The sequence below is a fragment of the Carettochelys insculpta genome, chromosome 7, assembly GCF_033958435.1.
Source record: "Carettochelys insculpta isolate YL-2023 chromosome 7, ASM3395843v1, whole genome shotgun sequence".
NCBI classification, from domain to species: domain Eukaryota; kingdom Metazoa; phylum Chordata; order Testudines; family Carettochelyidae; genus Carettochelys; species Carettochelys insculpta.
The window spans coordinates 29,989,599-30,009,850 of record NC_134143.1 but is presented as its reverse complement, the minus strand read 5'-3'; the positions used below and the strand labels follow the sequence as shown (position 1 = coordinate 30,009,850).

At 39.0% G+C, this 20,252-nt stretch overlaps 1 protein-coding gene across 6 annotated transcripts in view; it reads left to right on the top strand.

The window, feature by feature from the left end:
* The window catches only part of RUFY2 (RUN and FYVE domain containing 2), a 71,941-nt gene that overhangs the window by 28,201 nt on the left and 23,488 nt on the right, over window positions 1–20,252 (top strand). For 5 of the 6 annotated variants that reach the window (XR_012646287.1, XR_012646286.1, XM_075000221.1 and 2 more), the window contains exons 8-14: window positions 2,826–2,895; window positions 5,919–6,020; window positions 6,882–6,998; window positions 8,425–8,592; window positions 10,181–10,278; window positions 14,801–14,920; window positions 16,814–16,943. Coding sequence is in view for 4 of the 6 variants with exons in the window: in XM_075000221.1 (XP_074856322.1) it covers window positions 2,826–2,895; window positions 5,919–6,020; window positions 6,882–6,998; window positions 8,425–8,592; window positions 10,181–10,278; window positions 14,801–14,920; window positions 16,814–16,943 (805 nt within the window). In the remaining 2 variants the exon portion in view is untranslated. Of the gene's footprint in view, window positions 1–2,825; window positions 2,896–5,918; window positions 6,021–6,881; window positions 6,999–8,424; window positions 8,593–10,180; window positions 10,279–14,757; window positions 14,921–16,813; window positions 16,944–20,252 lie in introns of those variants that run through there. The other variant, XM_075000222.1, reaches the window with a different exon arrangement.

Sequence of the window (20,252 nt, the reverse complement as noted above, 5' to 3'; positions counted from 1 at the left end):
TGCCATACAAGTTGTAGGAGCCCTGTTCCCTCTTTCTTCCCCTCACCTTTTCCTCCTTTAAATTTTTACCCATTCTTTTAAATCAGATGCATATCCCCAACTTGCTATGGAGAAGGTGAAAAACCTACACAGCATAGGCCAGTCTTATAGTGAGGGAAAATTTCTCCTCAGCCATCTGTGTCTCTTATGCCCCCAAGAGAAGAAGGACCTGACATTGTGCCTCCATCACATCATAATAAATCCTTGTATTTTAACTCCTTCCGTGCGGGGGACGGAAACCAGGGTGCTGGCTAAAGGGAGCTCTCCTGGAACTTCCCTGCTTATGAATGCTTCTCTTTCTGTGTGGTCATCTATGAGGGGAAGTTGCATTGTGAGGTGTACACCCCTCCAGTTTGGCCCAGGTGTTCTGCTTCTTGCCCCCTATCTGTGAAGGTAACCCCCTGGGGGATGGAGGCTTCAGAGGGGCAGCGGCCCACTTTCCACCCTCCTGCCCTACTTCAGTCCTGTGGTTAAAGGGGACATTTTTCCTTTTCTGTCCAGCTGAACAAAGGAACCACAACTTAATGCCTGGTGAGGATGCTCAAAATATTGCTGTGTAAAGGAAAAAATCTAGTGCAATAGAAGTTAAAGAAGCTATACTGAAGCATACTGTTATTTTAAACATCAGTAATATGCTTGTTGATTATTAGTTGTATTGCATTAGCAACAATAGTACTTGGGCCTCATTTTAATAAACACTGTGCAGATACTTTGAATTCTCTAATGGGAGTATTGGATGTTGCAAATTAATGTGGGGAAGGGAGCATGAGTAGATTTGGATAGATGTGATGAAGTGGATAGATGTGTTTCCTGTGTTTACAACTTGATGATTTCAAGACATTTCAAAAAAATTACGCTTACATACACATACCCATTTCTATACTGAACTCTCCACAAGCTAGCTGCTCCCACTTTCATACAAATTAAAAACCATATTCATTTCCTCCATCTAGCCCTTGATTATCAGTTGAGTGCTTTCTGTAGGCATTGTAGTGGGAGTAGGCTTGGAAGAAAGACTAGGTCAGTGAATAAAAGTCAGCCTGGAAAATGTTGGTGAAAGAAATTGGCAGTGAGACAGAGGAAGAGGCTTGGTGGGAGTTATATGAGAGAGGAACAGAAGAGTAGGAAGGGACACAACTGTCAAGGCCTTAAAAAAAAGAAAAGCTTGAAAATTCTGTGGTGGGAAAAAGAGGGCGAGAGGTGGGATTTCAAGGAGGAAATGCTATGAATAGGATGGTAGAGCAGGAAAATTATTTGAGTAGTTGTGTTTTGAATGGACTTTAAGGGGGCAAGGTGGCTAGGGAGCAGCAGTATATGGTCATTAAGCTGGGAAAGTGATGAGAATCTGGACAAGAATTTTAATTGTATGGACAGTCCTGGGACCGATCCTGTTCAACTTGTTCATCAATGATCTGGAAAATGAGGTAAGCAGTGAGGTGGCAAAGTTTGCAGATGACACCAAGTTGTTCAGGACAGTCAAAACCAAAAGGGATTGTGAAGAACTACAAAAAGATCTCAGCAAACTGAGTGATTGGGCAGCAAAATGGCAAATGAAATTTAATGTGGGTAAGTGTAAGGTAATGCATGTTGGAAAAAATAACCCAAATTACACGTACTACATGATGGGGTCAAATTTAGCTACGACAGATCAGGAAAGGGATCTTGGAGTTATAGTGGATAGTTCTCTGAAGACATCCACGCAGTGTGCAGCGGCAGTTAGTAAGGCAAATAGGATGTTAGGAATTATTAAAAAAGGGATCGATAATAAGACAAAAGATATCATACTTCCCCTATATAAAACTATGGTACGCCCACATCTCGAGTACTGCGTGCAGATGTGGTCTCCTCACCTCAAAAAAGATATATTGGCATTAGAAAAGGTTCAGAAAAGGGCGACTAAGATGATTAGGGGCTTGGAAAGGGTCCCATATGGGGAGAGGCTAGAGAGACTGGGACTTTTCAGTTTGGAAAAGAGGCGATTGAGGGGCGATATGATAGAGGTATATAAAATCATGAATGGTGTGGAGAAAGTGAATATAGAAAAATTATTTACCTTTTCCCATAATACAAGAACTAGGGGACACCAAATGAAATTGATGGGTAGTGGGTTCAAAACTAATAAAAGGAAATTTTTCTTCACACAGCGCACAGTCAACCTGTGGAACTCCTTGCCCGAGGCGGCTGTGAAGGCCAGGACTCTATTAGGGTTTAAAAAAGAGCTCGATAAATTTTTGCAGGTCAGGTCCATAAATGGCTATTAGCCAGGGATAAAGTATGGTGCCCTAGCCTTCATAACAAGGGCAGGAGATGGATGGCAGGAGATAAATCACTTGTCTTCTGTTCTCCTTCTCTGGGGCGCCTGGCATTGGCCACCGTCGGCAGATGGGATGCTGGGCTTGATGGACCTTTGGTCTGACCCAGTATGGCCATTCTTATGTTCTTATGTTCTTATGACCAAAACCAGATATTACTTTGGAAAACTTACTGAGGACAAAGGAGCAACATTTGAATGTTATGTGGTTGTCCAAGATGAGGGATCAGGAGTCAAAAATGACACCCAAATCATGGTCTTGGGAGGAGGCATGATGACAGTGTTGTCAACAGAGACTGGAATTGCAGGGAAGAGAGTATCACATGCATATTCATTAAAGGAAGGTAACATGTTTAGGTATAATTTCCACCTGCAATGATCAGTGAAGTCCTCATTGGCTGTTGCAAATAAACATTTTGCTTGTTTGTATGAGTTTTGGTGTAATACTGAATATTGATTTCTTTATTACTTTCAGTAGCACAGTCAGCAGCCTTCATGCAAGAGTTGATTCATTAGAGAAGTCAAACACTAAACTAATTGAAGAGGTATTGTTTCTTAGTAACGTAATGCTATTTTTAATTAATGATGAATGTGTCTTTTTTTCTCCTTCTCCAAGTACAGTCTAACTAACTGTATTGAAAAACTGTCCTACACATTCAGCTACATTTGACTCAGTGTGAAGACATAACACAATTGTAGCTGGAACTTGATCCCAGCTTGATCCCAGTTGGCTTTTGGTTTAGGAAAATGCTGTAAAACTGCGATGGGCACCCACACATCATGAGTGGGCAGCATGAATGGCCCTCCTTTCATCTCAGTGGGCCGCAGCAGCAGGTTCCACCTGTGGCCTCGTGGCCCTATCTGCCCTCCCTCCACCACAGGCCTCTCGTGCACCTGGACACCAGGGCCCTGCACTTACCTGCTGCATACCCTCTCTTCCAGCACTTTAGGAGAGCTGCAGATCTATTGATTTGTGTTCCGTCCCTGTCCCTTCTGCTCCTTCCTAGAGCTGGAACAGCAGCGAACAGTTGATTCACAGGATTATAGCTGTGGGAGGGAGGGGGAAGAGGAGGCACAGAGTGCGAAATAGGTGATTTGTGTGCTCCAAAAGTGCTGGGAGGGAGGAGGAAGAGGAGTAGGAAATGTGGGGCTCTAATGTGCGAGCGGTGTGTGTGGGAGGAGACCCATGGGGTGTAGATTGCCCACCACTGCTATAAAACATTGCAGTTTCACAGCAGGGTTTAGGATTGTTCACAAGAACCCTATGTTAAATGTGCTGGGAGTTGCTTCCAGGTCCATTTTGTGGAGACCACTGAGTAAAGTCATTCTTTGTACTGCCAGTCCACTGAGTTTACATTGGCACTAATTATTAAATGGCAAACTAGAGCTAACTGAGTGGATAATATATAACTGTCTCACCTCAAGCCAGAGAAGACCCTTTTTTTAAAAGCTCATTCACAATATGCAGGTGTTAGTTTGCCAGGTGGGCTTTTTTGAACATCCTGTGTTTTCCAGTGTCTTAAAACTTGAAATAGACAACAACATTTGGGATTCAGATGGGGAGAGCAGTTTTTCTTCTGATTTCTTACTTCCTTGGAAAGAGAAATGGGGAAAAAGTGATATTTTGACATTTAGCATTTAGGAGGCTGTTAATTAGTTCTGGAAGTGAACAAATCCAGATAAAATCCAGCATGTATACTGCCCCTCCACCTCTGCCCCATGTTTCTTGTAATTCCTTACAATTTTTTTTTCTCCCTGTAGTCCAGTATTTCTCAACTTTTTTATGAAGTACCCATTTAAAAAATTATAAATACCCTCAGGCTTCTTTCACATACCCCAAAGGGTACATGTACCACCAGTTAAGAAACATGGTCCTCTGGTAATCTGAGGTCTTGAAACAAGTGCCACTCAACCTTTCTAGATAACTGTACTGTTTTCAGGACTCAGATTTGTTTTGTATACCACCAAGTTACACCTCACTTAAAAACTACTTCCTTACAAAAACATGCCAAAATATCGCAGAAAACTACTACTGGAAACTTGCTGACTTTCTACCATCTTATTATCAAACAAATGAATTGGAATAGAAGTATTGTACTTACATTTCAGCATAAGGCCTATGAAGCTGTAGAAACAAGTCATTGTCTGAGTGAATTTTCAGACTGTACTGACTTTACTAGTCTTTTCACGTAGCCTGTTGTAAAACTAGGCAAATATCTAGAAGAGGTGATGTACCCACTGGAAGACCTTGGTGTACTCCCAACAGTACACATACCCCTGACTGAGAAACACTGCCATAGTCCACCCCTTCCGACAAGCCTTCTGTTCTGCCTAACTGCCAGGATTAAGTTAAGGGGTCCAGAAATACAGTGCTGGGTTCTTTGTTTTTTTTCTGTTACACTGTAAGATATTCCTAGTCCTTGTTATCTCAGATTTATCCTTCCTTCCCTAGGAAATGTATTTGTGTAAGATGCTTTATTCAGTACACCTGAAGGTCCATGATGAGTAGCTGTTTAAAAATGGAAAATGTATCCATTTAAGTTGAAGTAAACATAAGGGCTGGGTCTACACGTGCCCCTTTCTTTCGAAAGGGGCATGTTAATGATCAGGTTTGAAAGATGCTAATGAGGCACTGCAATGAATATGCAGGATCTCATTAGCATAATGGCAGCTGCGGCTATTTGAAAGTGCAGCTTTTCAAATCGCACGCTGCCCATGGAGACAGGACCTTCCGAAAGGACCCCCCCAGTTTTCGAAAGCCCTTCTTCCTATCTGTGATCAGAAGAAGGGCTTTTGAAAACTGGGGGGGGTCCTTTCAGAAGGTCTTGTCTCCACAGGCGGCGCGCAATTCGAAAAGCCGCACTTTCGAATCGCCGCGGCCACCATTATGCTAATGAGGCGCTGCATATTCATTGCAGTGCCTCATTAGCATCTTTTGAACCTGGTCATTAACATGCCCCTTTCGAAAGGAAGGGGCACGTGTAGACCCAGCCAAGAACTTTAACAAGGGGGAAAAGGAATATGGATATTTTAGCTGTAACACTAAAAGGTACAAGAGATGTGAAATTAAAATATGGTCCTAATTTAGATGTATTCTTACATCAGAGTGTGGCTCCTACTATAAGTGGTAGTTGTGAATTCACACAAAATAGTTCCTGTATTCAGCATACTATGGCTATAGCCACACAGACAAGTTATTTTGAGATATGTTATTTCTAAATAAATTCGAAATAGTGGGTGCATTATTTTGAAATCAGTAAACCTCATTGCAGGAGGAAAAGCACGTATTTCAAATTTTGAAATAAGTGCTATCTCATGTCTTAACATCCCCTATTTCAAAATAAGCACTAAGTGTGCAGACTGTTTATTTTGAAATAAGTTGTTGTGTGTAGCAGTCCTGTTTTGAAATAGCTATTTTGGAATAGTTTATTTTAAATAGGGCTGCTGTGTGCACATAGCATATGAGACTAGAGTAAGCAGTAATATTAATTGTGTGCATGTTAGAGTATTTTAGGTATTTTAGTGTCTGCAAAAATTGCCATACACTTTTTCTTTTTATGCCTTTTAGTTAGCAATAGCAAAAAACAATATAATTAAACTTCAGGAAGAAAATCACCAGTTAAGAAGTGAGAACACACTAATTTTAATGAAAACACAGCATCATCTAGAGGTATGTCAGCTAAATTCACTATAATTAAGGATTGCCTGTTTTCCTGTCATTTGAATGTCTTTTGTTGGCAACTATATCTCAGCAAGTAGTTGGATTGCTTTAACATAATGTTATGCAAGGCAAAAGTGATAGGTTATATTTATGTTTTGCAACAAAGCTTATCTAAATATTGTAGGAATCAATCTAAATTATTTTATTATTCTATACACTTTTTAGGATCTTTTCTTACATTTTGCATTTGATCTTTCATTAAGATTTTACTACTTTCTGTTTGCTGTGGTTAAAGTAATACTTTACTATACAGCTTGTCAAGAAATTATTTCTGTGTTGAACTGGGATATTGTTCACCTTGTACTGCTCAGAACAGTCATTATGAATACTTGTAGACTACGTTATTGAAAAATATTTCTCGATAAGCTGGAGATTCCCATTGTCAGTGATAATTGAATAACTGGGTGAATTAAATGCTTTGGGGCTTACCCAGAGACCTAATGAAATACTGTACTACAAATTACTCTTCTGAGCCTCAAGTCAGCAACATATTTAATGTCATGCCTAATTTTAAGAAAATATTATTTGTCTCCTTTTGGTCAATGGGACTACTCACATGATTAAAAATGATCAGTTTCATAAGTAACTTGTTGCAACGCACTCTACAATGCATTAATTTAATTGAGCAAAGTTTAGGTTTTTGAGCTCAAATGAAGTTTTCTTGGATCCTCTGAGTTCATTATGTTTATTGTGCTTATATTGTTCATTGTGAATTTAAGCAACTTTTCTTTCCAGAAATTTAATTATATGTATTTATAACGATTGTCACATGTGCAGTGACAGCCAGATACTTCTGTAATTTCTGCACAGGTAACCAAAGTGGATGTTGAAGCAGAGCTTCAAACGTACAAACACTCCAGACAGGGTCTGGATGAAATGTACAATGAAGCCCGTAGACAACTTCGAGAAGAATCACAGTTGCGACAGGTGAGTGTATGTACAGTAAACTCTCCTTTAACTGATATTCAGTCTACCAGAATTCTCAAATAGCCAGCACCAGGTACCATCCCAGTGCTTAGGCGTCCTCTTCCAGGGGGCTGTGGTGCTCTCAGTTTCCTCCCCTTCCCACTCCTCTCCTGCAGGGAGCAGAATCCAACCACCCCATGGGGAGAGGTTTGTGCCCAGCAGCCCCTAGCAATGGGGTACCCCTGAGCCAGCAGCCTGGGACAAGGTAGCCCTGGTGAATGGAAGAGCTGCATTAGCCGGGCAATGCGGGCTGCTCCAGCTAGTGCAGGGCTCTGGAGACCCCAGTGAGCACCGTGCTGAAGCCAGAGGCAGCTGGAGAGCAGTGCGCTGGCCCCAGGGGAAGGGACAAGTCCCATCATTCGGGGCAGGAGTGGCATGGTGAAGCCCTGCTGTGCACCATCCAGGAGAATTTGGTGCTGGGGAAGGCAAAGGGCAGCCTGGTGGTGCAGCTTGCAGCAGGAGCCGTGGGTGGGAGGAACTGCCGCCTGCCACGAGGAGGAGGAAGAGCCGAGCAAGACAACAGTGCTGCCGCAGGAGCAGGATGAGAGCCCCCTGTAGGCAGGCACGAAGCTATCAGGGACAGGGGGAAGACATCTCTCTACTATCTGGCGCATTTGAACATTTTCAACTTCCCGGTCCCAAGGGTGCCGGACATGAAAAAGTATGTTATGTAAACCGAGACAAAATTAACATTTACTTTCTCTTTAATACATTACTTTGATTACGCTTTACCTGTTTTCAAGAAGATGTGTGCAGCTAGTGTTCTACCACACTGTTTCCTTAACCTCATGCAAATGTTGATACAAGTTTTTGAAAACTTGGAGCCATTTTATTAGTATTCATAATAGCCATTTTATTAGTATTTATAATATTTATTTACTATTAGTGTCACTAAGCATAGTTAGGAAGAATATTGATTTTTGCATGAATAATGTGTTAGATTGTAGCAGCTATGTTAATTTAAAATGTTTTGCTGTTGTGAGTATTTTGAATAGGGTTCCTATGTACATGCCTTAAATGTTTTTCCTAAGTAGGTCTGCTTATTGTTTTTGTCTTTTTAATGTTGTACATAGATAGTTGACTCTTATTCTTAAAATATTTTATTTGTAAGAAATTAGGCTAATGATAGTACATAAAATGAAGTGGCTTTTATTAAGATACAAACAAAATGTCACCAAAATGTATGGCCAAGTTTAATGTTTATATAATATTTAGGGTATTTGTTTTGCCAAGTTTCAGAGAAGGTAGAGATTTGGGAGGGTAAAAGATGCAGCACTTCAGGACCAGCCGTTTCCTAGCTTAGTTTTCCTAGATGAAATGTTGTTGCATGGGTGGTTACAAAATCTGTGTGACAAGAATATCATTACTGTTCTTGTGCAAATTGTAGGAGATAGAGAATGATCTAATGGTCCAAGTTAGTATGAAACACGAGATAGAACTTGCAATGAAGTTGTTGGAGAAAGACATTCATGAGAAACAAGACACTCTCATTGGCCTTCGACAACAGCTTGATGAAGTGAAAGCAATTAACATAGAAATGTACCAAAAGCTGCAGGTAAAAAAATAATATTCTTAAATTGTTGAAACCTTTTGAAGTATAAATGTAAGATGTGTGTGACGTTTGAGAAAATGTATGCTGCACTTCTCCTAACATTTTATACAGTATAGCAATAGAACAATATTTGCTTCAAAAACCTGATAGTCGTTTTTCAATATATTAAACTCTTGTTTTCTTAGTTTTGTTCATTGTTGCAGGTTGTTTAGCTCAGCTTTGTACTTCTAATCTCTTCATCTTCCAGAATAAAATCTTCCTGCCACCTGCATAAGTTACCTGAATTCACATAAAGGAGATTTTATGTCAGTCATTTTAAAGTATCACTGCAACGTACAGAAGACATAAGTGATCATCATGAGTAGGGAGAGATAGGGATAGGGATAATAGGGAGAATATCAGACCTGGAGTTTTGTGCTTCATTTGAAGGACTTTATTAGAAAGAGCAATGGAGGAATTGTAAAAAGCAAAAGAAGATAGTGAAAAGGTTAAAGGGGCTTTGAGAGGTATAACTACAAAAACCAGCTAGGATACTTGGATTCATATAATAAGAAAAAAGAGTATTAAGAAGAGATATAACATTCTTTGCAATGCCACAGAAATACTTGTGAGGATAACAGGCTCCAGATTTCAGAGTTTCCAAACGTTAGCTAAGAAATACCCAAACACTAAGGAAATTCAAGAGACAAAACTTTGTAGTAATTTTCACATGTGGGACAAGTTAGCAGAGGCAGCAATATAAGATAGTGATGACCACTTGAGAAAGTGCAGAGAGGACTTCCATTGCATGATACAAAAAGTAGACAAGTACATTAATGGACCAAGATTCCACTGTCTACCTCTACATGTTGTATATAGAAAGCAGAACAGGAGTAATGAAAGAGTTATGATTTGTCTTTAACGAAATAAACTGGGGCAGTATAGAAAAAAGCTCTCTACTATTTTTGGTGTTTAGGCAGATTGTCTGACAGAGATCTATAGTTTTTCTGTTTTTAGTCTGTTTTGAAACTTTGGTGTGGGGATATTAACTGGATTTAATGCCAATTCTCTACCTATATTTAGAATTTTAGGCAGAAATTTTCAGCATTGTCAGGCAGGTTAAAATAATATTAGAATATTAAAGTACTCAACTATATCTCTAAGTAGTGTTGGCTATTGTTCCAATACACACCCAAGATCTGTATAGATGCTTAGCATGTTGCAGGATTGGGTCCACAAAGACCTCCATGTGAACTAAAACTAGTGCTTGTAAGTGTTGCTGTGGGCATAATGAGCTATTTAAATAATTAGCACTGTTTGAGTAGACCCCCAAAAAGATATCTAAAAGAAATAAACTGAAAAAAGTACTATTATTTAATAGATTGCACACTTGTAAAATTCAAACAAAATGCAAATATATTTTAGAATGAAATTCTGTATTTAGATATTTTTCTTGAATATTACTTTCTTCTTAAAGAGGGGAATGTTTGAAAAACAATTAAGAAACAAATCCCAAATCCATGTTGCTATTATTTTCCTTAAGAGAACGAAGAAAAGCATCAAAAGTGTAGTTTAATATAAAGCCTATTTTAGTATTAATCTTTTTAAATAGGTTGCTGAAGATACCATGAATGAGAAGAATGAAATAATTGGTCGACTAGAGGATAAGACCAATCAAATTAATGCAACTATGAAACAGTTGGAACAAAGGTACAGCATCCATCTCTTTTTTACTTACTTTTCCCCATTTGTTCCTCCTGCTTTTGTGTGTTCGCACACAGCTGTCCTGAAGTTTTAAGTCTGAGAAGGAAGTTTTAAAGAAGCATAATCTGGAATTGCAACCAGTATTTTATCATTGCTTTTCAAACAAGTAGATTTAATTGTAAGGGTGGAAAAATATAGCCACAAACCAAACTTTTCTATTTTGGCCCTCTTTCACTATTCACTGGTGCTGTGGAATTCTGTACTTGCTCCCAAAAGTGTTCTTTGATCTTCTGGGCTCAAAATTATTATTCATTGTTATCCCATGTTATATTTTATTGCCATTCAGTAAGGCTTGCACACGGTTAAGTTAGGCTACATCTATACTGTCCGAGAAGATTGACCCACTTAGGGTCGATCTTCCGGGATTCAATTTTGTGCCTGTAGTAGGGACACATGAAATCAACATTGCAATGGTTGCAGTTGACGCCTGTACTCCTTGCGAGTGTATAAGTTTATATAGTGTTTTCTTTACATTTATTACATAATATAAAGATGTTCGACATGTGTTCTTCAGTTATTTAAATGGAATAGGCTATGTGTATTGTTAATATTTTAATCATAAAATGTAACATATCCAGAGCCCTGTCATGTTGGTGTTGACATGTCTTACCATTGTTTTCTTTTAAAGATACTTATGAAAAACATAGTTATGTATTAAAAGATTTAGTGACATGAATATTCTTTTATTGACATCCTCTTTCCTCCTTTTTTCTTTCTTTTTTTCCTTTATCCCAATTTTTACATTTTGAACTTTATTACCTTTATCTGTCTTTGATTTTTTCCATTACATATGTGAAGTGACAAGGATCTGTTAACTCAAACTAGGACTCTTGCAATGTCATTTGTGAAAAATGCCAACAGTGAAGCACAGCACCAATACAAACTCGTCAAAGATATATCATTCTGAAAGCTACTTGGATACTGATGGAGTAAACTTCATATGAGTTGATTTAAAAATATTATAAAATGGTATTGGGAAATCGTGCATTATAATCGGTCAGGACTAGCAAAGTTCTCTTTAATTTTTTTCCATCCCTAAGCAGAATAAATTCTGTTATTTGCACTGAGATGTGCACATATACGCAACCAGAAGAAACACATGCTGCCAGCTGTGGGCACTCTGCTAATCAGCTGGGCAGTATTTGACTCTCTCCTAGGTGGCTGCCCAAGTGCTCAGTTTACAGGGAACACTGAGAACTAGTGATTTTGACACAACATCATAGCTTGGATCTGTTTTATTTTCCTAAATAACATCATCTTTACTCCTCCCAAAGAATTTAAAAAAATCACTGTAATGTTATTGACCAATCAGAAACTGGAATTTTCTAATGCTATTTAATTATTTTACTTATTAAAAGGTTAAATATAAAGTTTATTTAAAATGTTAGCTGTCTTTATATATTTGATTTCTCATTGCCCAGTCACCTACAGTTCTAGGGTTTTTCCTCACCTTTTGTTTATAGAACTTAAATAAATAACCCCCTTTCAATTAGTAAAAACCCATATTTTTATTGTTGCACTTTCAGGGCTTCTCTATGCCAGAAACATGCTATCAGTTCCTGTAATGTGTTTTACTGGTAGTATTGTTTTCTTGACTGGTGTAGGGAGCAGTATTTTCCTTGAGAACTGGCTAAAATAACATACAAAAATGTACCATAGATTTTGCTGTAATTTAAAAACACAAAACCCAAATAACTTCTGCAATTGTAGGATGCTCTCCTAAACAGCTAAAATACAGTTCAGTTTGCTAGCATTGAGCAGAATGCAATATCGTAGACTCTTAGGGCTGGAAGAGACTTCAGAAGGTCATTAAGTCCAGCCCTCTGCCCAAAGCAGGACCAGCCTTATCTAAATCATCCCAGTCAGCACTTTGTCAATCCGGGACTTTAAAACTTCTAGGGATGGAAATTACACAACCTCTCTAAATAGTTATTTTAACAATGCTACCGCATCATGGATGCAACCCACATATGACTAGAACAAAAGACTGTAAAGCAGGAGGGCCTTATTTACATAGAAATTTTCATAACAGTAATTCCCTCCAGTACAGCTCTGTCAGTGATGGAAAGCATAGCACAGGCAGAACTCAGACATTTATGGGTGGATCCTGAGATGGTATGTAAATTGTCAACTGAGGACCTGCTTTTAAATGTCTGAGTTGCTCAGATGGAACTGCACTGGATGTGAATTACAGCTATAAAGTCTGCAAGATACTACAGGCTGGACTTCCCTGGTCTGGCACTCTTGGGACTGAATGAGGTAGTTTGCTAGACCAGGAGAGGTCAATTCTGGCCTCCCTGCTGCTGGCTTCCAGTCTGTCACAGGTGGCTGCCAGATTCTTTCCCGGCTGTCTGCTGGTCAGTCTGCCACTGGACTCATGGCTGGCCATTGCTCTTAGGTGCAGGGGCTTTTTGCTGGACTACGGCTGTTGCCAGACCAGAAGTCCCACCTGTAGTGATAAATACATGTTCTATAGATGAGAGCATGGTTCTAAGCAAAATCCTTCTCCATATTGGTCTTGAGAATTGTGTTAATGCAGTTTCAGCTGTTGTTTGGAGAGCATCTTATTTTAGCTTTCATTTTTCATTTAGCCTGTCACCCTTCTCTGACGTCTGGCATATCAGCAAGAATTAGCCTTGCTGTGCTAGGTGTATTCTCCCTGCTCCTATCCGTCTACCTTGACTCTGTTTATATTACAGTTACAAACATGTAATGAAAATTAATTGCAATAAATGGTAGTGCATAGTGGACCCTAACAGTTTTTCATACCAAGGCTAAAACTTCAGATCCTTTAAAATAAAGTTATTCAAGTCCAGTCTGTTGTCATTTCTGCACTGGCAGTTTTTGATAACTCTTCCACCTGTGCAGCTTCACCTTTGTTAGCATGGAACTCAAGCTTTTATTAAAGTGAAATCTAATCCTCTTGAGAAGTCTAGTAATGCTGTTGCACTGTCCATATGAACTCTTTCATTGGTCGTCTGGTAACACTGCAAAGGTAGGCAGTTTCCCAAAGATGGCCAGCATGGATTTATAAAACATCAGTAGCCAAGCAGCATGGTTGTGGTCGTAGTGTAGACAGAGCTAGTGAAAAAGCTTTTGTTTATTTTTATGTTAAACAGTGATAAACTGGGAGGTACACATTACTCTATATTCAGCTGCCTGGGAAGTGATAATTCAAGCCAAGCCTCGAGGGAAGACCTCCTCTTTTTCTCTCTCAACAGTACTTTGAGGGCTTTTGTAAGCTATAGATGCTTGAGCAGCACAGCTATGGTTCTGCAGCAGTGCCATAGTGTAGATACTTGCTAAGGTGACAGAAAGAGTTTTCCATTACTGTCATTAATCCAACTCCTTAAGAGGCAATTTTTTCTGTTGATCTAGTGGTGTTTACACTGGGGCATAGGTTAGCTTAACAATGTGTTTCAGGGGTGTGATTTCCTTTTCAGATACCTGGGTGCAATGTAGCTTGGTCAGTTCAAGTTTTAGGCATTGACCAGGTTTGAGGAGAGACAAAGGAGGCAATTGTAAAATTACACTGAAATTGGGGTGAAGTTGTGAATGATATTTTATTGTCTACCCTACTTCACTCTTGCTTGTATATTTCAACAAGGCAGTTGAATATGAAGTAATATACAGTTTTGGATTTAGTGTTTATATTTCATGTAAATTTAAAATGCATCTTTTTGGGCCGAAGAGATGGTCAAGCAGAGACAAATCTTGATGTGTTTGTGAGGTATAAGTGTTTGGGGGGGTATCTAAAACAGGAATGCAACGCCCCTTGAAAGTCAAAAAGAAAGAGCTTAAATGAACGCCTGACTTCTATTATTTTTCAATTTTATTCTTTTGTTTATTATATGAAGCTATTTTAATCATGCTTTTTAATACACATTGTTTAAATTTATTTAATAATATTATTCACTAGTGCTTGTTCTGTAAGTGTAGCGAGATGCTCCACTATGTGTTCTGCTGTCTTACTATAGCTGTGCTATTGCTATCTTAATTAAATTTTCTGTATTCAGGCTAATGTCTGAATCAGATCAAGCCAGTCCTTCACAACACACACTGTTTTATTGATTGATTAGCATAAACAAAGTAGTTACTGTACTTCTACATGTCTTGTAAAAATGCTTCCCAAAATAACACATGTATGTACACTCAGAGTTAGAGCAGTAAGCAATGTCTATCAATTAGAAAATCTACATGCTTATGCATTGATGGCATCTGTTAATGGTGAACATATAATAAAAGCAAATTTGAAGATGTAATCTGCTTTTCTTGCTCTAGTGAAAACCAGAGGCTAGCTTTCCTAGGCACTGTGTGGCTTTGTCATTTGAGTTTGTGAGTTTCCCCCAATCTTTGTTTTTATTTAGAAATGTTTCTATTTCCCCATTTTTCTTTTATTTGTCTTCTTCACCGTTTACACCCTAGTTCTAGCCTCAGTTTTACCCAAAGTTGATTTGAATTACACCAGATTGCAGCAAGCAGAGAAGTCTCAAATGGAAGCTGAGAATGAAGACAAGAAATTCAAACAAGAATGTATGAGTAAATCTGAAAACTTACAGAAAGAAATCTCCCGAAAAGAAAAGCAGCTGTAAGTATACTTCCCTTTTGAAAAAATACAACACAGTTAATTTTTTTTCCTTTATGTTGACTTTAAACGTTCTCTTAAGTGGAAATGTAGGCTGCATTACATGATACAAGCAGCTCATGATTTTTAATTGGCTCAAGATGCTGTCTAGGAAGAGACGACTTAGGCAAGGGCAGGGTGGAAGAAAATCTGTCATTAAAAGCAAATCGAGTGATAATATGAAATATTTTAAATAGCTGTCCATACTGAAGAGGGGGAAGAACAGGCATGTTTTTTGTCTGAAGACACAGTTCATTAGGGAAACAGTTGTTAATGGGAACAAAAATTCTAAGTTGTAGTAAACTAGGTTAGTTCACACTTTATTTTTGTAAATCCTGTAGATGTAATAAACTTAAAAAGAAACTTAAAAAGAAACTGCATAGACCAATTAAACTTTTGGGGCTTGAAAAAGAAGCCAAAATCCTTCAAAGTGTTGGTAGCTGAAAGGCACTCATGAAATCATTGAGTCTTCTAGAAACCAGATTCTTATTAAATCAAGAAATAAAAGCTATGCTCTTCTTTTACACCTGTGCAATTCCATGGACAGGTATTTGGCCCTGAGAATCAGCGCAGCCATGAATACTGATGAAACAATCAGGAGTAACAGTAACTAGCATGTGTGTTTTTGGCTACATGCATGCTGGCACTTCAAAGTTGATACTTTGAAGTTGCCATGGGGGAGAATTAGCCTTATGAAGTTCTCTATATTCACTGCAACACTTCATTAGTAATCTCCCATCACCCTAATTACCATGCCCCCTTCAAAACTGGGGCCAAGTGTAGACTCAGCCAGGGTTTCAATCCGGCAGTTTACACTCATTTGCTGTTAGTTTCTGTTTTCTATGCAGATTTAAGTAATAATTCTTTGTTCCTTGAAATTGTTAACAAAATTGCTATAGTGGATACACTGGAATCCCACAGCTGTGACCGTCAGAGCCTCCTTCATATAATTTGTTGTCTAGGAATTTCAGTAAGATTGACCAAGCAACTTAAAATCCTTTACACACTATTTATACTCTACTTAGAACAGGGGTCAACAACCTTTCCAAGGCAGAGTGCCGAAATTTGACCTTTTGACCTGTATGTACTGTCTGAATGCCAGTGATACTTTTTAAATTCACTAATAGTCCTTCTTACAACAGCTTCGGTACTAAATAAATTCAGATGCAGAGCTTTACCATTTAGGTGGTGGTTGGTAGCATTATCTGGTCTTTTGATAATCCACAGGTGGTGTGGCTTTGAGCAAGCTACCAGCTGCATGGGGAGGACAGATGGGGCTGAGCTTGTGTGCCACTCTTGGAAGTTGTGATGGGGATTGTTGACCCCTGCTTTGGAAGTTAGATACTCTTAATTCTGTCCCCATAATCTCCAGGTTAGAACAGAAAATAGAGGTTTTGCATGTAAAGTCTTATTAATACAACACCTTTTATTAGCATTAGAAATTCATTTTACTGCTTCTCTTACATGTAAGAGCTGTATTATTAAAAGTTATATGACACTTAAGACAAACAGGAAAGTTCTTTGATATATACATTTCAGTTGTCAGAGAATATATACTATGACAACAAATCAAATAATTACAAATGCCAGTTCTTCCGAATTGTGTGACACCTCAAAGTCTCTCTCAGTGAAAGCCCTCTATTTTCCTGTAACTTATTTCACTTGTATACAGACTCTTCTTAAGAAATTGCATCTAAATTTCATAGTGTTAAAAGTAACAAACATGTAAACAAAATAGTAAAATACTTTTGTTTGTTGGGCTGAATTGATAGTGAAATTACAAAATTGAGAAGTGATTATTTTGTTAAAAAGATTATACTGAAATGCACCATGATTGTCTTTTGTTTGCAATTCTAGTGTTCAGCTGGAAACAGATTTGAAGATAGAAAAGGAATGGAGACAAACTTTGGAAGATGATCTGCAAAAGGAAAAAGAAACTTTGCATCATCTGAGAGTAGAGACCAAACAAATAATTTGTCTTAAAAAAGTAAATTTTGGAGGAAAACTATTCAAATTCACTTTAGCAGTAATTTAAAAGTGAACTTGCCAGGCTTTTAATATATACATTTTAACTGTCCTAGATTTAAAATCCTTAATAGAGGGTTAGGCTTCAAAAATACAAATAAATAGATTAAGTCCCTTGTCATGAGTTCAGGCTGTTCTGTTTTTTCCATAAAGAATAGTGAAATCTGCATTCTCTTTTCTGTGTTATACTGAAGGATATTTCACTAACACTCTCTGGCCCATTACAAGAGTATAATGTACTAGTCCGTCAAGCCCTGTGTCGCTTGTTACTTAAAAACCTCCTATCACCAATTTCTATAGTATTTTTATATTTCTTTACCTTTGAAGTGATTGAAAAGAAGCAAGTGTGTGGAGGAGCAACTTAATGTCCTACTTGGCCTTTAACATCTATCTAAAATGAAGTTAATTTGTGAGTTGCTACTGTTGTTCTTTGAATTTGATCAGAGATTTTAATTAAAATAGATATTTTCATGTACCAGACAGACTCCCAGTGTTCACAGTTTGGTACTAGAAAGCCTGATGTTAGAGAATCTGTTGGGAAATCCTTATTGCACAAACAGGTTCTGTGTGTTTTCTAGAGGAATGTCTTAGAATGGTCAACCACAAACAAAATAAAGTAATCAGAAATTGCTTCTGGGATTTAAGAGATGTACACTCTTTTGAGAGAAATTCAAGAGGCTGAAAATCATGAGGAAAATAGAATCTGCTCAGACCCTAATGCTTGGAGGGCACTGATAAGTGAGAGAATAGGTCTATATTGCCATTTACTTTGGGTCAGAGAGAGTTCTTGAAAAGTGTCTGACCTTAACTTCTATATATTCAGGCAATTTTTAAAGTACTTACCTGGGTAAATGTAAAAAATTGCATAAATTCAAAATGCCATTTCAACTTTAACATAATTAAAATCTTTCAAGCTGGAGGAAATTACACACTCAAAAATAGAGGAAGCCATAGATTAGTCCTGGGGATAATACATGATCTGAAACAGGTGAGCAGGGCTTCCACTATTGTGTAGTAACAGACTTCCAAATGAAATTGTTACAGCAGTATGTTCACAGAAGGATATTCCTGAATGGAATGTGTGACAGGATTTCAGGAACCTACTGTTATTTCCAAGTAACTAGAAAGAATCCAACAATAGATGTTAGGAGTTTTCATGATTTTATTACCTGGGCCAATAGAAATAAAATGTATTCTAGGCCATGTCTACACTAGCCCCAAACTTCGAAATGGCCACGCAAATGGCCACTTCGAAGTTTACTAATGAAGTGCTGAAATGCATATTCAGCGCTTCATTAGCATGCGGGTGGCTGCTGCACTTCAAAATTGACACGCCTCGCCGCCGCGCAGCTCGTCCCAACAGGGCTCCTTTTCGAAAGGACCCCGCCTACTTCGAAGCCCCCTTATTCCCATGAGCTGATGGGAATGAGGGGACTTCGAAGTAGGCGGGGTCCTTTCGAGAAGGAGCCCTGTCGGGACGAGCCGTGCGGCGGCGAGGCGCATCAAATTTGAAGGGCCGCAGCCACCCACATGCTAATGAAGCGCTGAATATGCATTTCAGCACTTCATTAGTAAACTTCGAAGTGGCCATTTGCATGGCCACTTCGAAGTTTGGGGCTAGTGTAGACGTAGCCCTAGAGACATAAACTATAGATTTAAATTATTTGATTTGATTTCTTTAGTTTTACAGGCCCAAGTAGCCTAAACCATATTTTCTGTTTTGAATAGCCAGATTAACTAGCAAAACCCACAGTTAAATGTGAGGACATTAGTGTCTCATTTAAGATAATTTGATCCTGAATTTTGCCCATTGAGGCACATATCAACAAATTCATGTCTGTTACAACCGAACTCTCTAGGACTGATATCAGAGCCCTGTACTGGGCCTCTTTCCTATTGGTGTAGCCCTCTCAGATGAGCTCTCATAGCTTGTGACTAGTGGTATTATTACCCAGAGGTAAGGCAATACTGGACTTGTCATTTGTCTGGTTGTTCTTGAGCAGGGGTGTTCAACAGGTGGCCTGCGTGCTAGAATCCAGCCTGCTGAGGCTTTTTATCTGGCCCATGTGGCTGGCTGCCAAGGTGGAACCAGCTGTTGCAGGGCTGGCTGCCACAGAGTGCAGAGTCGCTACCAGCCCCGGGGTCAGAGCCCCAGCTGGGACGTGGGGCCAGCAGCAGAGCTCCAGCAGCTGGAGTGCTGAGCTGCTGCTGGCCCCAGGGGGCAGAGCCCCAGCTGGGACATGGGGCCAGTGGCAGAGCAGTTTGGGGTGGAGATGGGGGATAAACCAGAGGGTGGGCAGGGGACAGTTTGGGGCTGGAGAAGGTTTGGTACTGTGAGGGGTTTAGGCCTGGGGCATGGTTGGTTTGGAGATATTTTGTATTTGGCCCCTCTGAAACACATAAAAAATTTCCACGGGGCCTGTGATGAAAAAAGGTTGGATGCCCCGTTCTTGTTCTTAGCAATTTTTTGGTAGATGTTTTTAGGCAGCAAGAATTGCTGGAATTTTTATGGTTCCTTTTTTTGTGCAGTGTAGAGTTTGGGCTTTATTTTTGTCAAGTGCTCAGATACTAAAGTGAATGGCTGTTTATAAGTCTTTTCATTGGAATTTTAATTAGATTCTGAATCTTCATTTTAAAAATGTCACATCCTGTCAGACAGGATATCAAATGTTTCCCAGATCTCTTACTGTCTGCAGCTACTACCTTGGGAGGAATTTTTGAGGATAGGCCATTTTCTGACTATGTTCTGGAATTGAGCACACATTGCCCCTCTGATTCTCACCAGATATCAGGAATTGATATCATTTGGACAAGCCAGTTTAAGAGTTAAACAAAAAGGGTGGAAAATCTTAAAATGTCATTAGGCAGCCAAGAAACCAAAGAGAACCAAATGAGAGGGAAGTAGATTTAAAACATTCAGCGGTCTGAAGTTACACCCAGTTTCACCAAATGTAGGTTAAAACTGTTTTCTAAAGGCAGATTTGAGATGAAAAATGTTTTTGTTAAACCTTGTCTGATTGTGTCATTCCTCTCTCTCTGTTAGTATCATGGTGTCTGGAGGATGAGCCCATCTGTCATTCTATGCTCTCTCTTTGTTTACTTTCTCTTCTTTGGTGTCGTGTCTTATCTCTTTCGTCCTCTTGGTTTATGCTCCTGATATGCATTGAAGGAAGGGAATGAGAGCACTCTTCTCCTCTATATTCTTTTCAGTTTGTAATGCTGTGCCTGTGATCATAGTGTCTGACCATCTCTGTCCTCTTCTAGATATGCC